This window comes from Delphinapterus leucas, chromosome 20, assembly GCF_059928025.1.
Source record: "Delphinapterus leucas isolate spDelLeu-1000000601 "Yukka" chromosome 20, BTC_Dleu_Yukka2, whole genome shotgun sequence".
Classification (NCBI taxonomy): Eukaryota; Metazoa; Chordata; class Mammalia; order Artiodactyla; family Monodontidae; genus Delphinapterus; species Delphinapterus leucas.
The window spans coordinates 1,664,681-1,687,419 of record NC_143148.1 but is presented as its reverse complement, the minus strand read 5'-3'; the positions used below and the strand labels follow the sequence as shown (position 1 = coordinate 1,687,419).

General features: G+C 42.6%; 1 protein-coding gene across 1 annotated transcript; it reads right to left on the bottom strand.

The window, feature by feature from the left end:
• Window positions 1-49: 49 nt before the first annotated feature.
• On the bottom strand, window positions 50-22,721 carry LOC111171338 (uncharacterized). Its single transcript, XM_089901964.1, is given in 4 exon segments — window positions 50-197; window positions 200-1,989; window positions 14,332-14,458; window positions 15,573-22,721. Coding segments are annotated over 4 exon segments (1,980 nt in total). The 5' UTR covers window positions 15,606-22,721; the 3' UTR covers window positions 50-167.
• Between the last annotated feature and the right edge of the window lie 18 nt (window positions 22,722-22,739).

Below are 22,739 nucleotides of genomic sequence, written 5' to 3'. Positions count from 1 at the left end.
ATAAAGCCCTTTCTTCAGTATGAACTCTGTGATGTTTAATCAAGTGGCACCTTTGGGTGAAATATTTACCACATTCCTTGCACTGAAAAGGCTTTTCTCCAGTGTGGATTTTCCTATGGATGCGGAGGAGCTGTCTTTTCTTAAAGGCTTTCCCACATTCAGTGCACCTATAAGGCCTTTCTCCAGTGTGAACTCTGTGATGATCATAGAGAGAGGATCGACTAGTAAATGACTGCCCACATTCACTGCATTCATATGGCCTTTCTCCACTGTGAACTCTCTGATGACGAAGAAGGCTAGAGCTACCAGTAAAACATTTCCCACATTCACTGCACTTATAAGGCCTTTCTCCAGTGTGAATTCTCTGATGGTCACAAAGGCTCGACCTAGCAGTAAAAGATTTCCCACATTCACTGCATTCATAAGGCCTTTCTCCATTGTGAACTCTCTGATGATACTGGAGGCCACTCCTAGCAACAAAAGATTTCCCACATTCACTGCACTCATAAGGCCTTTCTCTAGTATGAACTCTCTGATGACACTTGAGGTTCAGCCTAGGAGTTAAAGATTTCTCACATTTGTTGCACTCATAAACCTGTTCTCCAGTGTGAAATTTCTTATGGGCATTGAGGTATGCCTTTTGGCTAAAGAATTTCCCACATTCACTGCACTCAAATGGCCTCACTCCACTGTGAGCTCTCCAATGATTACAAAGGTTCGACCTACTCGTAAACGATTTCCCACATTTATTGCACTCATAAGGCTTTTCTCCAGTGTGAACATTCATATGGGCACTGAGTTTTTCATTTCGGGTAAAGAATCTCCCACATTCACTGCACTCAAAAGGCCTTTCTCCACTGTGAATTCTCTGATGATTACAAAGGATCGACCAAGTAGTGAAAGATTTCCCACATTCACTGCACTCATAAGGCCTTTCTCCAGTGTGAACTCGCAGATGATAATAGAGGCCAGAGCTAGTAGTAAGAGATTTCCCACATTCATTGCACTCATAAGGCTTTTCTCCAGTGTGAACTCTCTGATGTGCAAGGAAATTGGATTTGCGGGCAAAATATTTTCCACATTGGGTGCATTGATAAGGTTTTTCTCCAGTGTGAACTTTCTGATGTTCAATTAAGTTCCACTTTTGGATGAAAGATTTAGCACATTCCTTGCATTCATAAGGCTTTTCTCCACTGTGGATTTTCCTATGTGCTCTGAGGTACTTCCTTAGGCTAAAGGATTTCCCACATTCACTACAGTCATAGCGCGTTCCTCCACAGTTAACTCTCTGATGTGTAAGGAAATGGGATTTTTGGCTAAAAAATTTTCCACAATGGCTGCATTCATAAGGCCTTTCTCCAGTGTGAACTTGCTCATGCTGAATAAGGTTAGTTCTTTGGGTGAAGGCTTTCCCGGATTCTCTGAACTCACAAAACCCTTCAGTAGTGAGGACTCTCTCATCCTGAATAAGTATTTCTGTGTATCTGGAGGCTTTCTTGCCTTCTCCCCAGCTGTGATGACCTTTTCCACTGTGAAAAACAGCTTCACACTCCTTACTGTTGTTCAGTTTCTTCCTGGTATTAGTGGTCTGTGGCTGAAGTTCCATGTTGGCCACGTAGTTGTTCCCAATCTCCAGGTAGGTAGAGAGATTCTCCATTACATGGATTCTGCAGCTTTTGAAAAATGCGGGTCTCCCCATATCACAGCTGAAGGGTTTCTCTCTAATGTGCTGCTTCTGGTGCTCTTGAAGGTTTGCACTGAAACAGAACTCTTTCCCACATGCCCCACATCTGTATGCTTTCTGCTCCCTATTTGTTCCTTGCTCTTCAGCCAAGTGCAAAATGTCTCTCAAAACAGGGATGCACATCTTACACGGCTGGGCCCTCTCAGGAGATGAACCTGCCCTGGGGGTCCTCATCTGTGACACTCCTTCTGCAGATACACTCTGTTCAGAAGGCATCTCTTCATCCTCAACTGCAGGAAAAGAACCTGAAAACAAGCGATGATGAAGTTCATGTTGAGTTTATTGCGGGGAGTGAGGCCATCACAAGTCTACATTTGACAAGTGAAAGAACCAGTCCACAGGATTGTGTTCAGGAAATGAATTTGGGGTCAAATTGAGAAGCAGCTGTTCTCACCAAGTACAGGACACAAGGACTGGATGGGGCCCAAAGCGAAAGGCGTCTTGTGCAATTCACTCCTTGTCAATCGCCTTTACCAGGACTGCATCTCCTGGTGACCTCTGATAACGTACAGAAGTGTATGTCCATATATACACTAAGAAATGTAAAACAGATAGCTAGTAGGAAGCATCTGCATAGCACAGGGAGATCAGCTCAGTGCTTTGTGACCACCTAGAGGAGTGGGATAGGGAAGGTGAGAGGGAGATGCAAGAGGGAGGGGATATGGGGATATATGTGTATATATAGCTGATTCACTTTGTTATACAGCAGCAACTAACACAACAATGTAAAGGACTTATACTCCAATAAAGATGTTAAAAAAAAAAAAGTGTATGTCCAGGTCTCAGAAAATCTGACTGCAACATGTCACTGGCATTCCAGAAATATTAAAGGATCCCTATGTTGAGGACACAAATAGTGTCAGTAGGTACTACAGGAAAAACAGTGTGAAGACCACATGAGATAAGTGGTTTAGAGAGGTGGTAGGTAATGAATCCGAGAGTGCAGTCAGAATAAAAATGGGAAGTAGTAGAAATAACAAGTTGGCAGAATGTCACGAATGGAGAAAGACGAGAGAAGTGATTTGTAGCCACTGACAATGGCACTAAAACACTAGTCAAGAGGCAGTCATACTTCCTGATATGACTTAAACACAGACCTAATATCAAGGCCTCTCCCAGTTGTCATTCAAACACAGACCTAATATCAAGGCCTTTCCCAGTTGTCATTCTTTTTTTTTTTTTTTTTTTTTGCGGTATGCAGGCCTCTCACTGTTGTGGTCTGTCTTGTTGCAGAGCACAGGCTCCAAACACACAGGCTCAGTGACCCTGGCTCATGGGCCCAGCCGCTCCGCGGCATGTGGAATCTTCCCAGACTGGGACACAAACCCGTGTACCCTGCATCGGCAGGCAGACTCTCAACCACTCTGCCACCAGGGAAGCCCTGTCATTCATCTTAATCAGGCCACCTCTGAGGCTTTTTGCTGAGACCAGAGTCATGTCCATCCCATGAAGCCCAAAGGACTCTCCATCCCAATTTGACCAACTACACGGGACACAAATGATACAAGTCCTAACATAGTCAGGATGGCTGAATAGCCAATACTGGCCAAGAGGAACTAAGTACACAATACACAATATATAAATATTACATTTTATGTCTGGTGCAGGGACTCTCCTGGTGACCCAGTGGTTAAGGCTCTTTGTTTCTAATGCAAGGGGCACAGGTTTAATTCTTGGTCAGGCATGCCACGCAGTTGGGCCAAAAAAAGAACATCCGGTGGAGCCAGAGGAAAGGATGTACAATGGATGGAGTACAAAATGTTAGGAATGTATCTCCCCACCTAAACAACTATTGTACTGGCAGAATCTAATTGATCTAACTCTTTTGCAACCATGGCATCTTCTGAAGATCTGCAGTGTCCCACAAAACAGTTTGAAAAGACAACGCTTCAGAATCAAAATCAGATATCACAGGGATGTTTGAACAATCACATTGGGAATATAAAATAATTATGACTAATATGCTAATTAATGCCTACTAATGGATAAAGCAGCCAGCATACAATGCCAGAAGGGAAATGTAAGCTGAGAGATGAAAATTTTAACAAAGGACCAAAAAGAAATGCTAAAGAACAAGTACACCATAACAGAAATGAAGAATGACTATGATGGGCTTATTCGTACCCTGGACACAGCTGAGGAGAGAATATTTGAGCTTCTTTTTCTGTTAGGAGAAACTTCCAAAACTGAAAAATGAACTGAAAAAATACAAAAATTAAAATAAAAAATAAATACCCAAATATACAACATCCGTGGGACAAACACAAAATGTTTAACACACACATATGGAAACAGAAAGAAAAAAAGAAACGGAATAAATACTTGAAGCAATAATGATGGAGAATTTCTAACAAAATGATGTCAGATATCAACCAACAGATCGAGAAAGCTCAGTGAACATGAGGCAGGTTTAATGCCAAAAACACTACATCTTAGGCTTATCACATTCAAATGCAGAAAAAAAAATACTAAAAGAGGCTAAAGGAATCAACACCTTTCCCAAGAGAAGCCAAAAAAAGCCACCCAATTACATTTCAATTCTCCTCAGAACTCAGGGAAATAAGAACTGAATGGAGTAAAATATTTAAAGTGGGAAGGGGGAGGGGACATCACCAACCTAGAATTTGGTAACCAGCAACATAAATCTTCAACACTGATGATGAAATAAACACGTTCTTAGACACAGAAAAATTGTGGAACTATATTAAAAGGAGTTCTTCAGAGAGAAAAAATGACATAGATCACAAATTTGGGTTTCATAGAGAAAGGAAGACCATAAGAGAATAAAAAACTTTCAATGACATAAAACTGACATGGGACATTGTATTTCTTTAAGTTGTACAACATGATTTATGTATACACTGCTAGGAGTACCACAATAAGTTTAGTTAACATACATAATTACATTTTTTTCTTCTGATGAGAACTTCTAAGATCTACCCTTTGGAAACTTCTAAATGTACAATACAGTTGTATTAACTAAAGTCACTATGCTGTGCACTACATCCCCAGGACTTACTCATCTTATAACTAGAAGTCTGTAATTTCTGACACCCTTCACTCACTTCTTCTAACCACCTTGCCCCGCTCTGGCAATCACTAATCCTTTCTCTGTATCTGAGTTTGGTGGTGGTGTTGTTGTTTTAAAGATTCAACATGTAAGTATACTCATGTAGTACAGGTAAACCTGGAACAACATGGGTTAAAACTACTTGGGTCCACTTGTACAGAGATATTTTTCAACAAATACACACAGGATCACATGATCTGTAGCTAGATGAATCCACAAATGGGAAAACTTCAGAATCAGAGGGCTGACTATGGGACTTCAGCATCCACAGATTTCAGTATATGCAGGGGCTCCTGGAACCAATCCTCCGTGGAAACAGTGGGACAAGTGGATTTGTCTTTCTCTCTCTGACTTATTTCACTTAGCATAATGTCCTCAAGGTCTATCCATGTTGAGGCAAATGGCAAAATTTCTATCTTTCTTTATGGTTGTATATTATTGCATAATATGCCACATATACCACATGTTTGTTAGATCCACTCATCCATCAATGGACACTTAGGTTGTTTCCATCTGTTGAATATTGTAAATAATGCTGAAATAAACCTGAGGTACAGGTATCTTTTTGAGACGATGATTTCACTCCCTGTGGATAAATACACAGAGGTGGAATTGCTGGACCATATGGAAGTTCCTTTTTGAATTTTGTAAGGATTCTCCATAGTTTCCATAGTAGTTGTAACAATGTACACTCCCACCAACAGTGCACAAGGGGTCCCTTTTCTCCACAACTTCACCAACACTTATTTCTTGGCTTTTTCACAACAGACGTTGTAACATGTGTGAGGTGGTATCTCACGGTGGGTTTTTTTCCTAACTTTTAATTTATTTTTGGCTGCATTGTGTCCTCGTTTCTGCATGTGGGCTTTCTCTAATTGTGATGAGTGGGGGCTAGGCTTTTGTTGTGGTGCACGGGCTTCTCATTGTGGTGGATTCTCTCGTGGTGGAGCACAGGTTCTATGTGCACAGACTTCAGTAGTTGCAGCATGCAGGCTCGAAAATTGCAGCACACAGGCCCTAGAGTGCGTAGGCTTCAGCAGTTCTGTCACATGGGCTCAGTAGTTGTGGTGCAGGATCTAGGGCACACAGGCTTCCGTAGTTGTGGCACTCGGACTCAGAAGTTGTGGCTCATGGGCTCTAGAGTGCAGGCTCAGTAGTGTGGCATGGGACCTTAGCTGCTCTGCAGCACGTGGGACCTTCCTGGATCAGGGATCTAACCCACATCCCCTGCAGTGGCAGGTGGATTATTCTTTTCTTAATAAATTTATTTCTTTATTTATTTTTGGCTGTGTTGGGTGTTCATTGCTGCATGTGGGCTTTCTCTAGTTGCCACAAGCAGGGGCTCTCTTCGCTGTGGTGCACGGGCTCCTCATTGTGGTGGCTTCTCTTCTTGTAGAACATGGGCTCTACACGTGCAGGCTTCAGAAGTTGTGGCACACAGGCACAGTAGTTGTGGCTCCCGGGCTCTAGAGTGCAGGCTCAGTAGTTGTAGCTCACAGGCTTAGTTGCTCCAGGGCATGTGGGATCTTCCCAGACCAGGGCTCAAACCCATGTTCCCTGCATTGGCAGGTGGATTCTTAACCAGTGTGCCAGCAGGGAAATCCTCATTGTGGTTTTGATTTGCATTTCCCAACTATTAGTGATATTGAGCATCTTTTCATGTAGCCATTGCCCATATGCATGTCTCCTAAGGAAAAATAGTAACTGTATACTCCATTATGCATTTTTTAATTAATGAATTTATTTATTTTTGGCTGCATCGTATCTTCATTATTGCATGTGGGCTTTCTCCAGTTGTGGCGAGCGGGAGATACTCTTTGTTGCGGTGTACAGGCTTCTCATTGCAGTGGCCTCCTCTGTTGCAGAGCACAGGCTCTAGGTGCACAGGCTTCAGTAGTTGTGGCATGCAGGCTCAGTAGTTGTGGCTCATGGGCTCCAGAGCACAGGCCCAGAAGCTGTAGCACATAGGCTATCTGCTCTGAGGCATGTGGGATCCTCCCAGACCAGGGCTTGAACCTGTGTCCCCTACATTGGCAGGCGGACTCGCAACCACTGCACAACCAGGGAAGCCCCGTTATGCATTTTAAAACACACCCATTTATGTATGCTTATGTAAAATTAAAACAAATGATAACAATAATACAATGCAGGATAGCAATTAGGATTTTTTTAAATTATAAGATATTCAAACTACCAAGGCAGCCATACAGTGTTATATGAAAGTGGACTTCAATCAGATGTAAATACAGAGTGCAAACTCTAGCACAACTACATTAAAAAAATGAAAAGAAACGAGTATATCTGATATGCTAACAAGGAGAGAAAATGCAATCATACAAGATGCTTGATCTAAACAATAAAAACAAGAGTGGAAGACTAAAATAGGAACAAAGAATATGGTCAATGGTAGAAAATGGTAACAAATACATTAAATATTTATCCACCTATATCAATATATTAAACACTGATAGTCTCAGTGCACCAATGAAAAGAGAGATTATCAGAGTGAATCCATAAGCAGGAGTCAGCTATATGTTCTCTCAAAATAATCCACTTTATTTATTTATTTTACATCTTCATTAGAATATAATTGCTTTACAATGTTTTGTTAGTTTCTGCTGTATAACAAAGTGAATCAGCTATCTGTATACATATATCCCCATATTCCCTCCCTCTTGAGCTTCCCTCCCACTCTACCTATCCCACCCCTCCAGGTCGTCACAGAGCATTGAGCTGATCTCCCTGTGCTATGCAGCTGCTTCCAACTAACTATTTATTTTACATTTGGTAGTGTATATATGTCAATGCTACTCTCTCACTTCGTCCCAGCTTACACTTTCCCCTCCCTGTGTCCTCAAGTCCATTCTCTACATCTGTATCTTTATTCCTGTCATGCCCCTAGGTTCATGAGTACCATTTTTTTAAGATTCCATGTATATGCATTAGCATATGGTATTTGTTTTTCACTTTCTGACTTACTTCACTCTGTATAACAGACTCTAGGTCCATCCGCCTTATTACAAATTATTCAATTTTGTTCCTTTTTATGACTGAGTAATATTCCATTGTATATGTGTACCAGATCTTCTTTATCCCTTCAACTGTCAATGGGCATTTAGGTTGCTCCCATGTCCTGGCTATTGTAAATAGTGCTGCAATGAACACTGTAGTACATGTAGTTTTTTGAATTCTGGTTTTCTCAGGGTAGTGGGATCTCAGCCCAGTAGTGGGATTTCTGGGCCATATGGTAGCTATTTTCTTAGTTTTTCAAGGAACCTCCATACTGTCCTCCATAGTGGCTGTATCAACTTACTGCATGTGCACTTTCTCTAGTTCCAGCAAACAGGGGTTACTCTTCAGTGCAGTGTGCAGGCTTCTCATTGTGGTGGTTTCTCTTGTAGAATACGGGATCTGGGCATGCAGACTTCCATAGTAGCAGCACACAGACACAGTAGTTGTGGCTCACAGGCTTAACTGCTCTGTGGCACGTGGAATCTTCCTGGACCAGGGATCAAGCCCATGTCCCCTGCGTTGGTAGGTGGATTCTTAACCAATGTGCCATGAGTTAAGTCCAGAAACCCACTTTAAATACAAATATGTGAGAATATCCTGGCAGTCCTGTGGTTAGGACTTGGTGCTTTCACTGCTTTAGGCCAGGTTCAATCCCTGGCCAGGGAACTAAGACACTGCAAGCTGTGGCACAGCCAAAAGAAAAAAGAAAAAATATCCACCAATACATGATCTCATTGATAGATTCAGAAAACCAGATCTGGCAAAATCCAACACCTATTCATGATCAAAATCTCCATCTCCTAGTAAACTAAAAATAGAAAAAGAACTTCAACTTGACAATTGAAATAAACCCTATACTCTCACCTTTACCAGATGAAAAACTAGAGAAAAACTAGAAACTTTCCCAATAAGATGAAGAAGGCAAGGCTCTTCCCTCTGGCAACTCCCTTTCAACTTTATACTATAAATCATAATTAATGGACTGATAGGAGAAAGTTACATAAAAGTTATACTGATTGGGAAGGAAGGAATCAAACTGCCTTAATTCTCAGATGATATAACCAGCTATGTAAAATCCAAAATATACACACACACAAAAACCCCAAAACAAATCCTGGAACTTGGAAGCAATTATAACCAAGTTTCAGGATACAAGGATACTATACAAAAGTCAATCACTTTCCAATACATCAAGAATAAACAAGTGAAATTTGAAATTAAAAACACAAGATTAAAAACACAAGACCATGTACATTAACACCCCCTTAAACAAGTAGAGAGAGAAAGGAAGAAACACTTAATTATAAATCTACCAAGACATATACAAGATTTACATGAAGGGGTACTTCCCTGGTGGCACAGTTGTTAAGAATCTGTCTGCCAATGCAGGGGAGGTGGGTTTGATTGCTGGTCCATTAAGATCCCACATGCTGTGGAGCAACTAAGCCCATAAGCCACAACTACTGAGCCCGCGTTCCAGAGCCTGTGAGCCACAACAACTGAGCCCACGTGCCACAACTACTGAAGCCCATGTGCCTAGAGCCCATGCTCTGCAACAAGAGAAGCCACCACAATGAGAAGCCTGCGCACCGCAATGAAGAGAAACCCCTGCTTGCCGCAACTAGAGAAAGCCCGCCTGCAGCAAGAAAGACCCAACGCAGCCAGAAATAAATAAATATAAAAAGAAAAAAAATCTACATAAGGGAAACTCTAAAACTCTGATGAAGAAATCAAAGAACTACATAAACGGAACTAAATAAATGGAAAGATATTTCACGTTCATAAATATGAAGACCCACTACTGTCAAGAAGTCAGTTCTTTCTAATTTCACCTAGACTGCACCTAGATTCAATGCAATCCAAATCAAAATCCCAGCACATTATTTTGTGGACATAAGTAAATTGATCCTAAAGTTTATACAGAGAGACAAAAGTCCCAGAATAGCGAAAACCATACTGAAGAACAAAGGTCGCAGACTGACACTACTCAACTTCAAGACTTAGTATCTTAAAAAGAAAAAGAAAGAAAAAAAGAGAAAGGAAAAGAAAAACAAGACTTAGTATCTAAGGTAATCAAGCCTGGGAATTCCCTGGCACCCTTGGTTAGGACTCTGCAAATTCACTGCTGAGGGCCCAGGGTTCAATCCCTGGTTGGGGAACTAAGAACTTATAAGCTGCGTGGCATGGTGAAAAAAAACAAAAACGAAATGTAATCAAGCCAGTGCAGTATTGTGTAAAGGACAGAGAAACAGATCAATGAACAGTATTGAGAGCGCAAAAACAGATCCACAGAAATACACTCATCTGACTTTTGACAGATGACAAGTGCCATACAATGGAGATAAATGAAGTCTTTAGAATAAATAGTACTGGAACAACCGAACATCACATGCCAAGACATGAATTCTAGACACAAACCTTACACCCTTCACAAAAAATTAACTCAAAATGGATAATGGGCCTAAAAGTTAAGTACAAAAAACACTTGGGCTTCCCTGGTGGTGCAGTGGTTGAGAGTCCGCCTGCCGATGCAGGGAACACGGGTTCGTGACCCGGTCCGGGAAGATCTCACATGCTGCAGAGCGGCTAGGCCTGTGAGCCATGGCCGCTGAGCCTGCGCGTCCGGAGCCTGTACTCTGCAACATGAGGGGCCACAACAGTGAGAGGCCTGCGTACCGCAAAAAAAAAAAAAAAAAAAAACCTTAAAATTCAGTACAAAAACAACAACCCAAATAAAAAATGAGCAAAACACCTTAACAAACACTTTATTAAAAGAAGATATACACATAACAATTTAGCATATACAAAGATGCACGGAAATGCAAATTAAACTCAAAAGCAGATACCAATACATACCTATAAAAATGGCCAAAATCCAAACACTGACAACACCAAATGCTGGTGAGGGTGTGGAGCAACAGGAATTTCATTAATTGCTGATTGGAATGCTTAATGGTAGAGTCCACTTTGAAAGGCAGTTTGGTAGTTTCTTACTAAACTGAACATAATCTTATATCCTCCAGCAATTGTACTCTGTGGTATTTATACAAAGGAGTTGAAAAGGGACATATACACAAAAACCTTCAAACACATATTTACAGTAGCTTTATTCAAAACTTTCAAAACTTGGAAGTAATCAAGAAATCCTTCAGTAGATGAATGGATAAACATGATACATCTAGAGAACAGCAACATTATTTACAAATAAACTGCAGTGAGCTATCAAGTCATGAAAAGACATGCAGAAAACTTAAAATGCATGTTACTATGTGAAATAAGCCAAGATGAAAAGGCTACATACTGTATGAATCCAAGGATATGACATTCTCAAAAAGGGGAAACTAATGAGACAGTAAAAAATAATCAGGGGACACCAAGGAGTATGGGGGAAGAAGGGATGAACAGGTGGGGCATGGAGAATTTTTAGTTGAAAATTGAACACATTCTGTATGATACTATAATGGTGAATACGTGTCATTATACATTCATCAAAGCCCACAGAATGTACAACACCACGAGTGAACCCTATTGCAAACTTTAGATTTTGAGTGATAATGATATGTTCGTGTAGGTTCATCAGTTTTAACACTCAGATGGGGGATTTTTGATTCAATGCAATCCCTATCAAAAACAATGGCGTCTTCAAGAAATAGAAAAATTCAAAAAAAAAATATTCAGACTCAAATTCACATAGACTTTCAAGGGATTCAATACAGCCAAAACAATTGTGAAAATCAACAAAGTTGAAGGATTCACAACACATGAATTCAAACTTTCTTACAAAGCTACAGTAAGCAAAACACCGTAAGGTGCTACTGGCATAAAGACAGATATATACTCCAGTGGAATAGAACAGAGACTAGAGTGTCTAAAAATCAGCCTTCAAATATATGATGCAATAATTACTAACAAGAGGATGATTTTCATTGAATAAGGACAGCCTTTTCAACAAATGGCACAGGGAAAACCAGATACCCACATGCACAACAATGAAATTAGAACCTTACCTAACACCATACACAAAAATTCACTCAAAATATATCAAAGGCCTAAACGTAAGAGCTAACATGTAAGAGCCTTGTTTACAGGGAGAGTTAGAAAAAACAAACAAGTAAAGCTTCAAAACGTTGGATTCAGCTATGATTTCTTGCCTTTGACAACAAAGGCAAAAGCAACAAAACAAAAAATAAACAAATTGGACCTCATAAAAACAAACAATTTTTGTTGCATACCTTTAATTTACACAAACTTATGTGTCATTATAGCCTAAGAAAGCTGGGGGAAGAAAGGAAAAAAATGAAAAACTTTTTAACATCAAAAGACACTATAAACACAGTAAGAAAGAAACCACAGATTGGGAGAAAACATTTCCAAAACACGTATATAAAAAGGGATTCATATCCAGAATTTATGGATAAATCTTTAATTCAACAACAACCAAAAAGCCAACTTGATTAATAAATAAAAAAGAACTTGAACAGATGTTTTTCTAAAGCTGTACAAATGGCCAATAAGCACACCGAAAGGGATGTAATTGAAATGGGAAAAATATACCATTTCACCCCTATTAGGATGGCTATGATCTAAAGAACAGAAAATAACAGGGACCTCCCTGGCAGTCCAGTGGTTAAGACTGCACGCTGTCACTGCAGGGGGTGCAGGTTCGATCCCTGGTCATCACTTCTTGGGGAACTAAGATCCTACAAGCCCCCCAGCAAGGCGGAAACAAAACAGAAAAAGAGAACAGAAAATAACAGATGCTGGAACATCCGGGGTGGAGCAGTGGTTAAGACTCTGCGCTTCTAACACAGGGGGTCGGTGTTCGATTCCTGGTCAGGGAACTAGATCCCACATGCATGCCACAACTAACAGTTCACATACCACAACTAAGGAGTCTGCAAGCCGCATCTAAGGAACAAGTGAGCCAGAACTAAGGAACCAGCCTTCCACAACTAAGACTTGGCGAAACTGAAATAAATAAATAAATGTTAAAAAAATAAAAAGAAACAAAAAACCAGATGCTGGTGTGGATATAGAGAAATTGGAATCTTGAAAAAAGGTCTTGAAAAAACATCCTATGGTCTGTTTTAGTAGTAACCATGTCAGTGACAACACTGTCACACAGTCAGGCACAAAAATATGTCAGGTACAAGAATGGAGCAAAGTTTGGGTACCATTCATTTGGACAGTCACCTGGCCAAAGACAGGGCAAACAAGGAGGGATTGATCAGGTGGATGGCAAGACTACTGACCATGACAGTCTCCCAAGGCAACAGAAATAAAAGCAAAAATAAACAAATGGGACCTCATCAAACTTATAAGCTTTGGCACAGCAAAGGAAACCATAAAGAAAACAAAAAGATATCCTATTTCCAAATAATGTGACTGACAAAGGCTTAATTTCCAAAATATATAAACAGCTATACAACTCAATAACAAAAAACAAACAACCTAGAAGACCTAAATAAACATCTCTCTAAAGCAAAAACACAAATGGGCAATAGGCACATGAAAAGATGCTCATCATCGCTAATTATCAGAAAAATAGAAATCAAAACTATTCAATACAATGAGGTACAACCTCACACCAGTCAGAATGGCCATCATTAAAAAGCCTACAATAACAAGTGTAGGAAAGGGTGTGGAGAAAAAGGAAACCTCTTACACTGCTGCTAGGACTGTAAATTGGTACAGCCACTATGGAGAATAGTATGGAGGTTCCTCAAAAAACGAAAAATAGACTTACCATATATTCCAGCAATCCCATTCCTCACCATATATCCAGAGAAAAACATGGTTTGAAAGGATACATGCACCCCAATGTTCAATGCAGCACTGTTTCCAATAGCCAAGACATGGAAGCAAACTAAATGTTCATCGACAGTTGAATGGATAAAGAAGATGTGGTGCTTATATACCATGGAATATTACTCAGCCATTAAAGCGAATGAAATAACACCATTCACAGCAACATAGATGGACCTACAGACTGTCATACTGAGTGACGTTAAGTCACAAAGAGAAAGATATGCAGAATCTAAAAAAAAAGTTGATACATATAAACTTATTTAGAAAACAGAAACAGACTCACGGACATAGAGAATGAACTTGTGGTTGCCAAGGGGGAAGGGTGAAGGGGATGGATAGTTAGGGAGTTTGGAATTGACATGTACACACTGCTGTATTTTAAATGGATAACCACGGACCTACTGTACAGCAGAAATTAAAACAAAATTGTAAATCAACAATACTTCAATAAAACTAAAAACAATCTACAAAAAGACTACTGACCCTGAATCTTTAGCTGCAACTTTGGGGCTACTGGTGTTCGGGCACTAAGGACTAGGGATGCACTCTGCCTAGCCATAGTAACCACAGCACATAACCAAGGAATTTAAGAAGAAAGCAGTGCCCATGTTCCAGATGGGAGGACAGAGCTGCCCTTGAGGAAGAGAAGAAAGGAAGAACCTAGCTCAGAGGATAGGGGTGGGTGTGAGGGCCTTACCCAGCATGCATACAACAGCAAAGTTCTCCAGCATGACATCAAGGTACAGGTGTATCTGAACTTCATCAAGAAGACACCATTCCTCCCAGGAGAAGTACACGGCCACATCCTCAAAGGTCACACTGCCCTGGTATAAGAGGGACAAATGAAACCATGAACGGTCTCACTCCTGAAAACCCACAATCCATCTTCCCACACACTTCCCCTACTGCCCAAAAAGATGTAGCCATTTGAGACCTGGGGTAGAAAACATCCCTCCTCTGATCTGAATCTCCCAATACCCCCAGAACACACAGGCAGTCATTTGAAGCCGAAATCCTGCTTTTCTGTGCTGTTTATTCCCACCAGAAAATAAAGGAGACCTGCACTTACCTAAACCAACTCAACCTCACCTCAAAGTACTTCCACATACTGGTGTGGGTTCTGGAGTAACCTTCCATACTCCCTCCATAGAACATCTGGGCCTGCTCTCAGTACCCAGAGCATGAGGTTCTCCAAAGTCCCCATACCAAAAAGCTAGTAGAATGGCAGGTGAAGAACACTAAGACACCTCAAATACAGAGAATGTGTGCGTGGGGGTCAAAACAAGTGAGGGATTGGGACAACCTCCATTAACCAAAAGTGCTTCTGCAGCCCTGGGAATCTGTGGGAACAAGCAGGCCATAGAAGAAAGTGACCATGGTGGTACTCCAGTATATCAGGCCTTCCCTGGCCCCATGGCGGAACCAGAGCCAGGTAATCTTGGGCTTACTGGCTAATCTCCCCACCCTGCCTCCGTCTCCAGTGCTACCGTTTATCAGTTGTGACCTTGGAAAAGCCACAACTTCCCTCTGCCTCAAAGTCCTCATCGTCCACCTAGAGTCTTTTCTTCCACTGAACAGGCTTTGGAGAATTTTTAAAAGCCTAACTCAGATTGTGTCCTTCCTTTGTTCAAAACTCTCCACCGCTCCGAGGGCCCTAAGAAGAAAAGTATAGCCTCTCAGCTACCACTGCAGATACAGTCTGGCCTCAAACTTAGTTCCTCGCAGAAACAAGACGGAGTACACGTCCCCGGAATGTTCCTGCTTCGGTTGCATCTCCAAGCCTCATTCACACCGCATACACTGGTGGTCAGAAATAGATAAAACACCCCTGAAGCTCTCACTGTCCTGGACCAGACCTGTCCAGGCACCGCTCACTCGGGGCGTTTGTATTTCGGTGGGGAAACGGGCAGGCGAGAACCCGGAGACCGCAGCGTTTACCTGAGGTGGGTCCCTCAGCGCAGGAGCCGCCATCGGAGCCTTTGCGCGGAGCGGAGCGGCGACAGTCCAGCGACCGGGTCGGGGTCGGCACGGTTACTCCCCGCAAGCGGCGGCGTCGTCCCCGCCCCGCCCCTGTGTAGTGCGCACAAACCCTCCACTTCCGCCTCCTGGGCCCTTCACCTTGTTCCCAACACCGCACAGCGGAGATATTGAACAGGTCTACAGTCTCAACAACAATCAAAATCTCCTTACGAAGACACCGGAAGTTCTCCTCCCTGATGTTCCCCTCCCGGAAATGCCCCTTTTCTAGATTTTCATTGGATGAACGTTCTCTTAGCGCAAGTTCTTCTGTGTAATGTAGTTCCGTGGCCTGAAGCAGTGGCGCCCCACACTGGAAGCACCAGGAATAAAGCCAAACAGCACCGAGCGGAGCGCTGGGAAATCAGCTGTGGTGGGGGGGCGAGGAAGCGGCTCCATCCCTCTTAAGGTCTGGGTGGGGATACATGAGGAAAAGGGGGGGTATACTTCACAGCATTTATTTAATCTCAGACTCCTTGAAGCCAAACCACATCGACATCCAGTGGTAACTAGAAGTAAATAAACATCCTATTGCTCTTGAAATGCGTGCACCCTGAAGTGCTAGAGTCATTTTGTAAGCTATGATCAGGGACAAGAAAAAAGACAGGACCCTGACTGGGAATCTGGAAAGGAGATATTGGGCAGGCCTGATGCAGCTAAACAAGAGGGAAAGCACAGCTTTTGGTCCCCCAGCAAAGGCTCTCCTGGCTGCATAGTCAGTGATTGTGCCCAAGTCACTGAGAAACACTGATGGATGATCAGGCCACACAAAATGGCTGTATTCTTGCTCTATGTACATCCCTGCCCCACCAGTCTGATTCACCTGCACCCTACTCACATGGCTGACCTTCCCTGTTAATCATAAGGCTTATTCAGTCAATGCCTACCTTCTTGCCCTAGCCACAGGTAGTGATTGTTCTAATCTTTAGATCATAACTTCTTCACATTGATAGTTTATCAAAGGGGCTGAGTGCTGTTCTCCTGTGATGGTTTCCCTGAGAACTGATGAGCTAACCTCACGTCAATTCCCTCTAAATCAGGTAAACTCCTTCTGCCCCCCAGTAAAAAAGAACTGCATTCACATTCTGCCTCCTGTCTGCAGACAATGGTGGGAGTGTGTCTCCAGGACCTTGCTCTGGATAAGTAAGATCCCCTATCCATTAAACCATTGATGTCTCTGTCCTTGTCTCTGGGCTCTTTCTTTGGTCTTCAGGCTGGGCAATTATTCATATATTATCCTGCCTCTGGGACAAGACCCCTTACTCTCTCCCAGCTGACCAGTGTCTCCAGCCTCCACCATTCCCGCCCTGCTGTGGCACTGCTCCAAAGGGAGAAGGCAGAGCCAGTGTTGTTTCTCTGCATGTATGGTGGAGTGGGTGAGCTGTGGCCAAACAGCTACCGTCAGAGGTGTGGGCTGCTTCTCATGTACCAGTGGAGCAAGTTCCCACAATGGGCACCGCAGCCCCACCTGGGCTCTGCCCTGGGATTAGGTTGCCTCTTCATCCATAAATGGAGTCTTTCCCTGGTCTTGACTGCCCCAGATCCAGCGACATGTTGGGGCATGGAGTTAGTGGAGGCAGAGCATTTCTTCTGCTCTGGCCGGGGTGTGTGGTGAACCTGCTCACTGGAAACCGACAGCTGCTGAAGCAGACCTCTCTCTGCCCGGCCCCAGGACCCGGTGGGAGCATGCACACTCCTTCCAAACAGAGTCCAGGATCCTCCAACCTTTCTCTCTGTCCCACTCGTCCTCCAACAAGTAAGGAGGCTTGCCTCTACCATATAGAACCTAGGAATGGGTCACCCAGTCTGTGGCTCGATCAGCTCACTGCCCCGGGTGGGTGTCTGCCACCTGTGATCTCCCTTCTCCTCTGAGTCCCACATCTCTAGACCCCAGTGCTTTTCTTCCCTTCCTGCCGGATTACGTGTGTATGATGCTTACAACCTTGGTTGTACAGGAGTCCTTCTGCCAGTTTCCATTTAGATTTCAGTGAAGATTTTTCCACTGTAGATGTATTTTTGATGTGTTCATGTGGAGAAGTGAGCTCAAGTCCTCTTACACTGCCACCTTGATTTCCTCTCAGCTGGTCCATAACGAACAAAAACAACCAAATGAGAAATGAACCTATATTGTTTGGAGGACAAAAAGTCACTTCCTTCAACACCAGAGACTGACAAAGCCTATTTGCCTAAGCTTTAGTCGGAATCTTCTGAGCGTTCTTTCCCACAGATCTTGGTCTTTGACCCATCCTTGCAGGGCCTGCTTAGCCAAGTTTTATCAAGAAATCTGCAAAGCCCGCTTAGTAAGAATAACTCCCTCAGTGATATCTGATCAAACACCCATTTCCTATCCTCGATATCTGACCTCTACGGCAAGATTTTTAAGTTGGTTTACCAAGAACACCCCTTACCCTGTTTTCTGTTAGTAATTTTCCATCCACTGACCCGTTCACTCTACTCCTTGGCTCAAATCCTCAGCTGTCTTAAAGTTGAACTCAATATTTCACCTATATTGTCAGAAGCTTGACACATCCAAAATATTGATAGTTCTGAATAAAGAATTCCTTACCATTTTAACAAGTGTCAGAATAAAGTTTTCCCATAACACTGTTAAATCCATTTCAGTCAAACATAAACCTACTCTCTGTAGACAAGGACAGAGTATTGGGAGGATCCTTACGCACCACCAAAAAGGGCACCTAGGGAGCCACTTGGGCACTGAGGAACTTGGATCTCACATGTACCCTCCACAATCCTCTAAATCCATAGGAGGTATTGATAATATCCCCATTTCAGACCTGAAGTAATGGAAGGGCTGAGAGGGGACTTCCTCAAAGTCACAACCCCAGAGGGGACTCAGTCAGAATCCACAAAGAGGTCTCTAGACTCTGCAGCCTCTGCTCCTTGCTGTGGCTGCTCAAAGGGAACAAATGCTGTGAAGGGGATTTGAAAAGTCCCATTTCCTACCCAAGGAACTGTGGGAGAGGACCCAGGGAGTTCAGATGGAGCAGGAATCAGAAAGGTCACGGAGGGCACTGGGGTTGTAGTTTAGGTGGTAACAGGGTGGGAGGATGTAGGGGCATTTATCCTGCAGCAAATGGACCATTTCTTGAGAGGAAAGTGTGGCCCACATACAGGGTATCTTCTGCTCTGCTTGTGAACCCCCAGCAATGGACTAGGAATTGGGATTCAATGTTAGGTCACCTGGTTCAGGTCACAGACAGTCTGGTCACTGTAGTCCTCTTTCACTCCCCAAGCAGGTTTGGGGACTCAAAGAACACCTTGCCCATCCTGACACCCTCTGTACCCTTCTCCCCAAGAGCCCCTCTCATTCCCTCTACCCCATGCTGATGGACAGGACTATCTTTTCACTGGGAACAAACATTGATGGCTTTCCTGTGAATGACCCCACTTATCTACCCAACCTGCCCAGTGCTCGGAATGTATTATTATTTTTCCCATTTGTGAAAGGAGGGGTCTGCAGTTCAGAAAGTTTGAGGGACTTCCAGAATGGCATTCAGCTGCCATCCCTTTGATGAGAGTGCATCCTCTACACTGAACAGGTGCACTGGCTTCTCTTCTGCACCTCCCTGCACAGAATACATCAGCTGTGTCCTGACCATGAACTACCCACAGCTCACGTCTGCATCCACACCAGGGCCTCCAGCTCCACCTCCCCCAGTGTACATCTCCCTGCAAACACCTTTCCTTTTGTGAAGTTGTTCACAGGGACAGCAGCACGAACACAACAAACCACACAGGGTCTTCAGCATCACCCCAAATATGACACATACCTCCACCATAAGACATATGCAGTGATTTGTTTCCAAGGTCGTGTCCATGTTCTTCATGAACCCACTTCACAATGTGCCTGGGTACAAATTGTCCTGGTAAGTATTTCGAGCCCTGTGAGGGTCCCTGAAGGACAAAGGATGTCCACTGCAGCACTCTCCCTGTAAAAAAGGCTCTTCCTCCTAACCCCCTCACCCATCTCCTTACAGCTCCTCCTACCCACCAGAAAAACATAAATCACCGAATGATTGCTAATCAGCAAGAACGTGCCCACAACTCCTCAGGACTCACCCTTGACAAACCTTCATCCAAATGCTAAGGACTGAATGCAGGCTGACACCTCACATAAACCCTGTAAATCCCCACCCCAAGTCCTTTGCTTGATAAAGCTGCTCACAGGTGTGAATCTCCCGCTTGTAACAAGGTGATGACCCAGTCCCTGAACACCATCAGTGAATCATCAAACTTGCAGTGATGTGGGAGAGGCTATACTTTCTAAGCCAGTCTGCACCCACCTCATCACATGGATCCATGAGAACTGTGTGATTGTGTGTGACCCACACGCCAGAATGTTGAGCATCCCTATAACACGCCTGTCCCACAATCTACCTGGAGTGTTTGTGTGGCCACCCCTGCCATGCTGGGACAGCATCTCCCATTTTATTTTCCCAAGGTTTCATTTCTGTCACACATCTTTTGTGCTGTGGTACATGAGCTTGTACGTCCAGGCTGCATTGAAGGGTGTTAGCATTCAAAATCTAACACACTGTGTCCCCAATTGTGCTGATATGCAGTAATATTTAGAATACTTTCATGTGCAATAAAGTTACCAGAGTTATGTGAGGGCTCTTTTATTTTAGAAATACATGCTAAGAAATTATGTATTCAATGACATGATACCTGGAATTATAAATTTAAAAATCACTACATACATGATGTTACACAAGCATAAAAATGTGCATGATATGATAAATGATCTAACACAGGGGTAGGATCCAACAGTCATTCCGTTTATATAAACACTTGAAAATAGTCATCACAAAAGTAGCATATGTTCTTGCATCAGTAATTTTAAAAAAATATTTATTTATTTGGCTGCATAGGGTGTTAGTTGTGGCATGTAGGATTTTTCGTTTCTGCACCCGGGCTCTGCTGTAGTTGTGGCACGGGGGCTTAGTTGCCCCACGGCACATGGGGTCTTTGTTCCCTGACCAGTGATCCAACCCGGGTCCCCTGCATTGGAAGGCGGATTTTTAAACATTGGACCACTAGGAAAGTCCCTTGCAACAGCAATTTTAATGTTGAGGATGAATTAAAAATGGCAGGAGGAAACTGGTTTCAGGGGTGTGCACAAGTATCAAAATGTCAAAATGTACATTTCAAATACTTGCAATTTATTCTAAGTCAACTATACATCCATTAAATGATTCATAAAATATGCAAAAGCTGTCACTTTATAATCATTCTACTATGGTAACTACAATCTTAAAATTATTTGCTGCTGCTGAACCTGTAAGGTGGAAAAAGTATACAATGGTGGCCTACTGACAATGCTTCCCAACTCCATGTTCAGTGACATTATGTTGGCAATTTGACATTGGCTATGGTGGGAAATCGGCAAACACTACAAAACAGGGCTTAATTTACTGTGTAATTGAATGTTTGGACTTAGGCCTGAGGTAGCATATGTTAATGCAGATTTATCTTAAACATGTATAATGTATGTGGTCATTATGTCATGCATAGTAAAAAAAATTGAAGAAAACATGAGAACCTATTCCAAATTACAATTACATTCAGAAAAAATTCACTCACATTATTGGTGAATGAGTGAAATCTCACAGATGTCTTTGTTGTTTCCCTGCTCTCCTATTTGTCAAAAAAAGAGAAAATAGGCAAATCGCACAAAATAAAAGTAGGCAAAAAATAGGAATAAAAATTTAACCAGACAGGACACACACTAAGTCCTGGTTAGGACTTAGTTTTGCATGATATGAAGATAAAATGCTAAGATGCCTAGATGTTTCAACCAACACCTGTAATATAATAGTTACACTTTGAATGAGTTAATGTGAAAAATTATATGTAAATATAATTTCTGTACATTTTGAAGTATGGATTTTTGGTTATACTTCAAGTTTGTTGCTAAAAATATTTTTAATAACAATAAACATATGTGAAAATGAGGGCTGAACACTCCATTGTCTTCAAGAAAGAAGGGTGAAGTTGGAGAGCTGAAAGCAGAGGTGGTTTTTTTTTTTTTCCAGAGGTGGTTTTTGATCTTCTGTTCACTCGCTGTTAATTGGGAAGAAGGACTTTATTATGGATCTCAAACTCTTCATCTGTGAAGGAATTATCTTTCTGCTTCCTCTGTTCATGGGTATGAAGTGAGCATTAAATGCAATAATATATGTGAATGAATAAAGAGCATTTTTTGAGAAAAAAAAAAAACTTCAACATCAAGAATCCTGAGGGATGGGGCTTCCCTGGTGGTGCAGTTGTTAAGAATCCTCCTGCCAATGCAGGGACACAGGTTCGAGCCCTGGTCTGGGAAGATCCCACATGCAGCAGAGCAACTAAACCTGTGCACCACAACTACTGAGCCTGCACTCTACAGCCTGCGTGCCACAACTACTGAAGCCCACATGCCTATAGCCCGCACTCCACAACAAGAGAAGCCACCACAATAATAAGCCTGCACACCGCAACAAAGAGTAGACCCTGCTCGCCGCAACTAGTGAAAGCCCGGGCACAGCAATGGAAGACCCAATGCAGCCAAAAAATTAATTAATTAATTTTAAAAGAAAAAGTATACTGAGAGAAATGCAATTAAAATCATAATGATTTCATAGTGCCATTTTACAGTCTTCATTGGAGATGTCTGCCTGCATTAAGACTTAGCTTTTAAGTTAGGTTGGTCAAGTGTGGGTCCCAAAGAAGGGTGGGCAAGTTCTTGCTGATTAACAATCATTGTTTCATCGGTTTCCTAGTTTGAAATTGTCCGTTGTGGCAGTATTTGTATCAGGCGAACTGGAAAATACTACAAACCAGGACTTCAGTATATTATTCAAAATCAAGATTTAAGAATATATGAATAGGGCTTCCCTGGTGGTGCAGTGGTTGGGAGTCCGTCTGCTGATGCAGGGGACACAGGTTCATACCCCGGTCTGGAAAGATCCCACATGCCGCAGAGTGGCTGGGCCCGTGAGCCATGGCCGCTGAGCCTGTGTATCCGGAGTCTGTGCTCCACAACGGGAGAGGCCACAACAGTGAGAGGCCCGCATACCGCAAAAAAAAAAG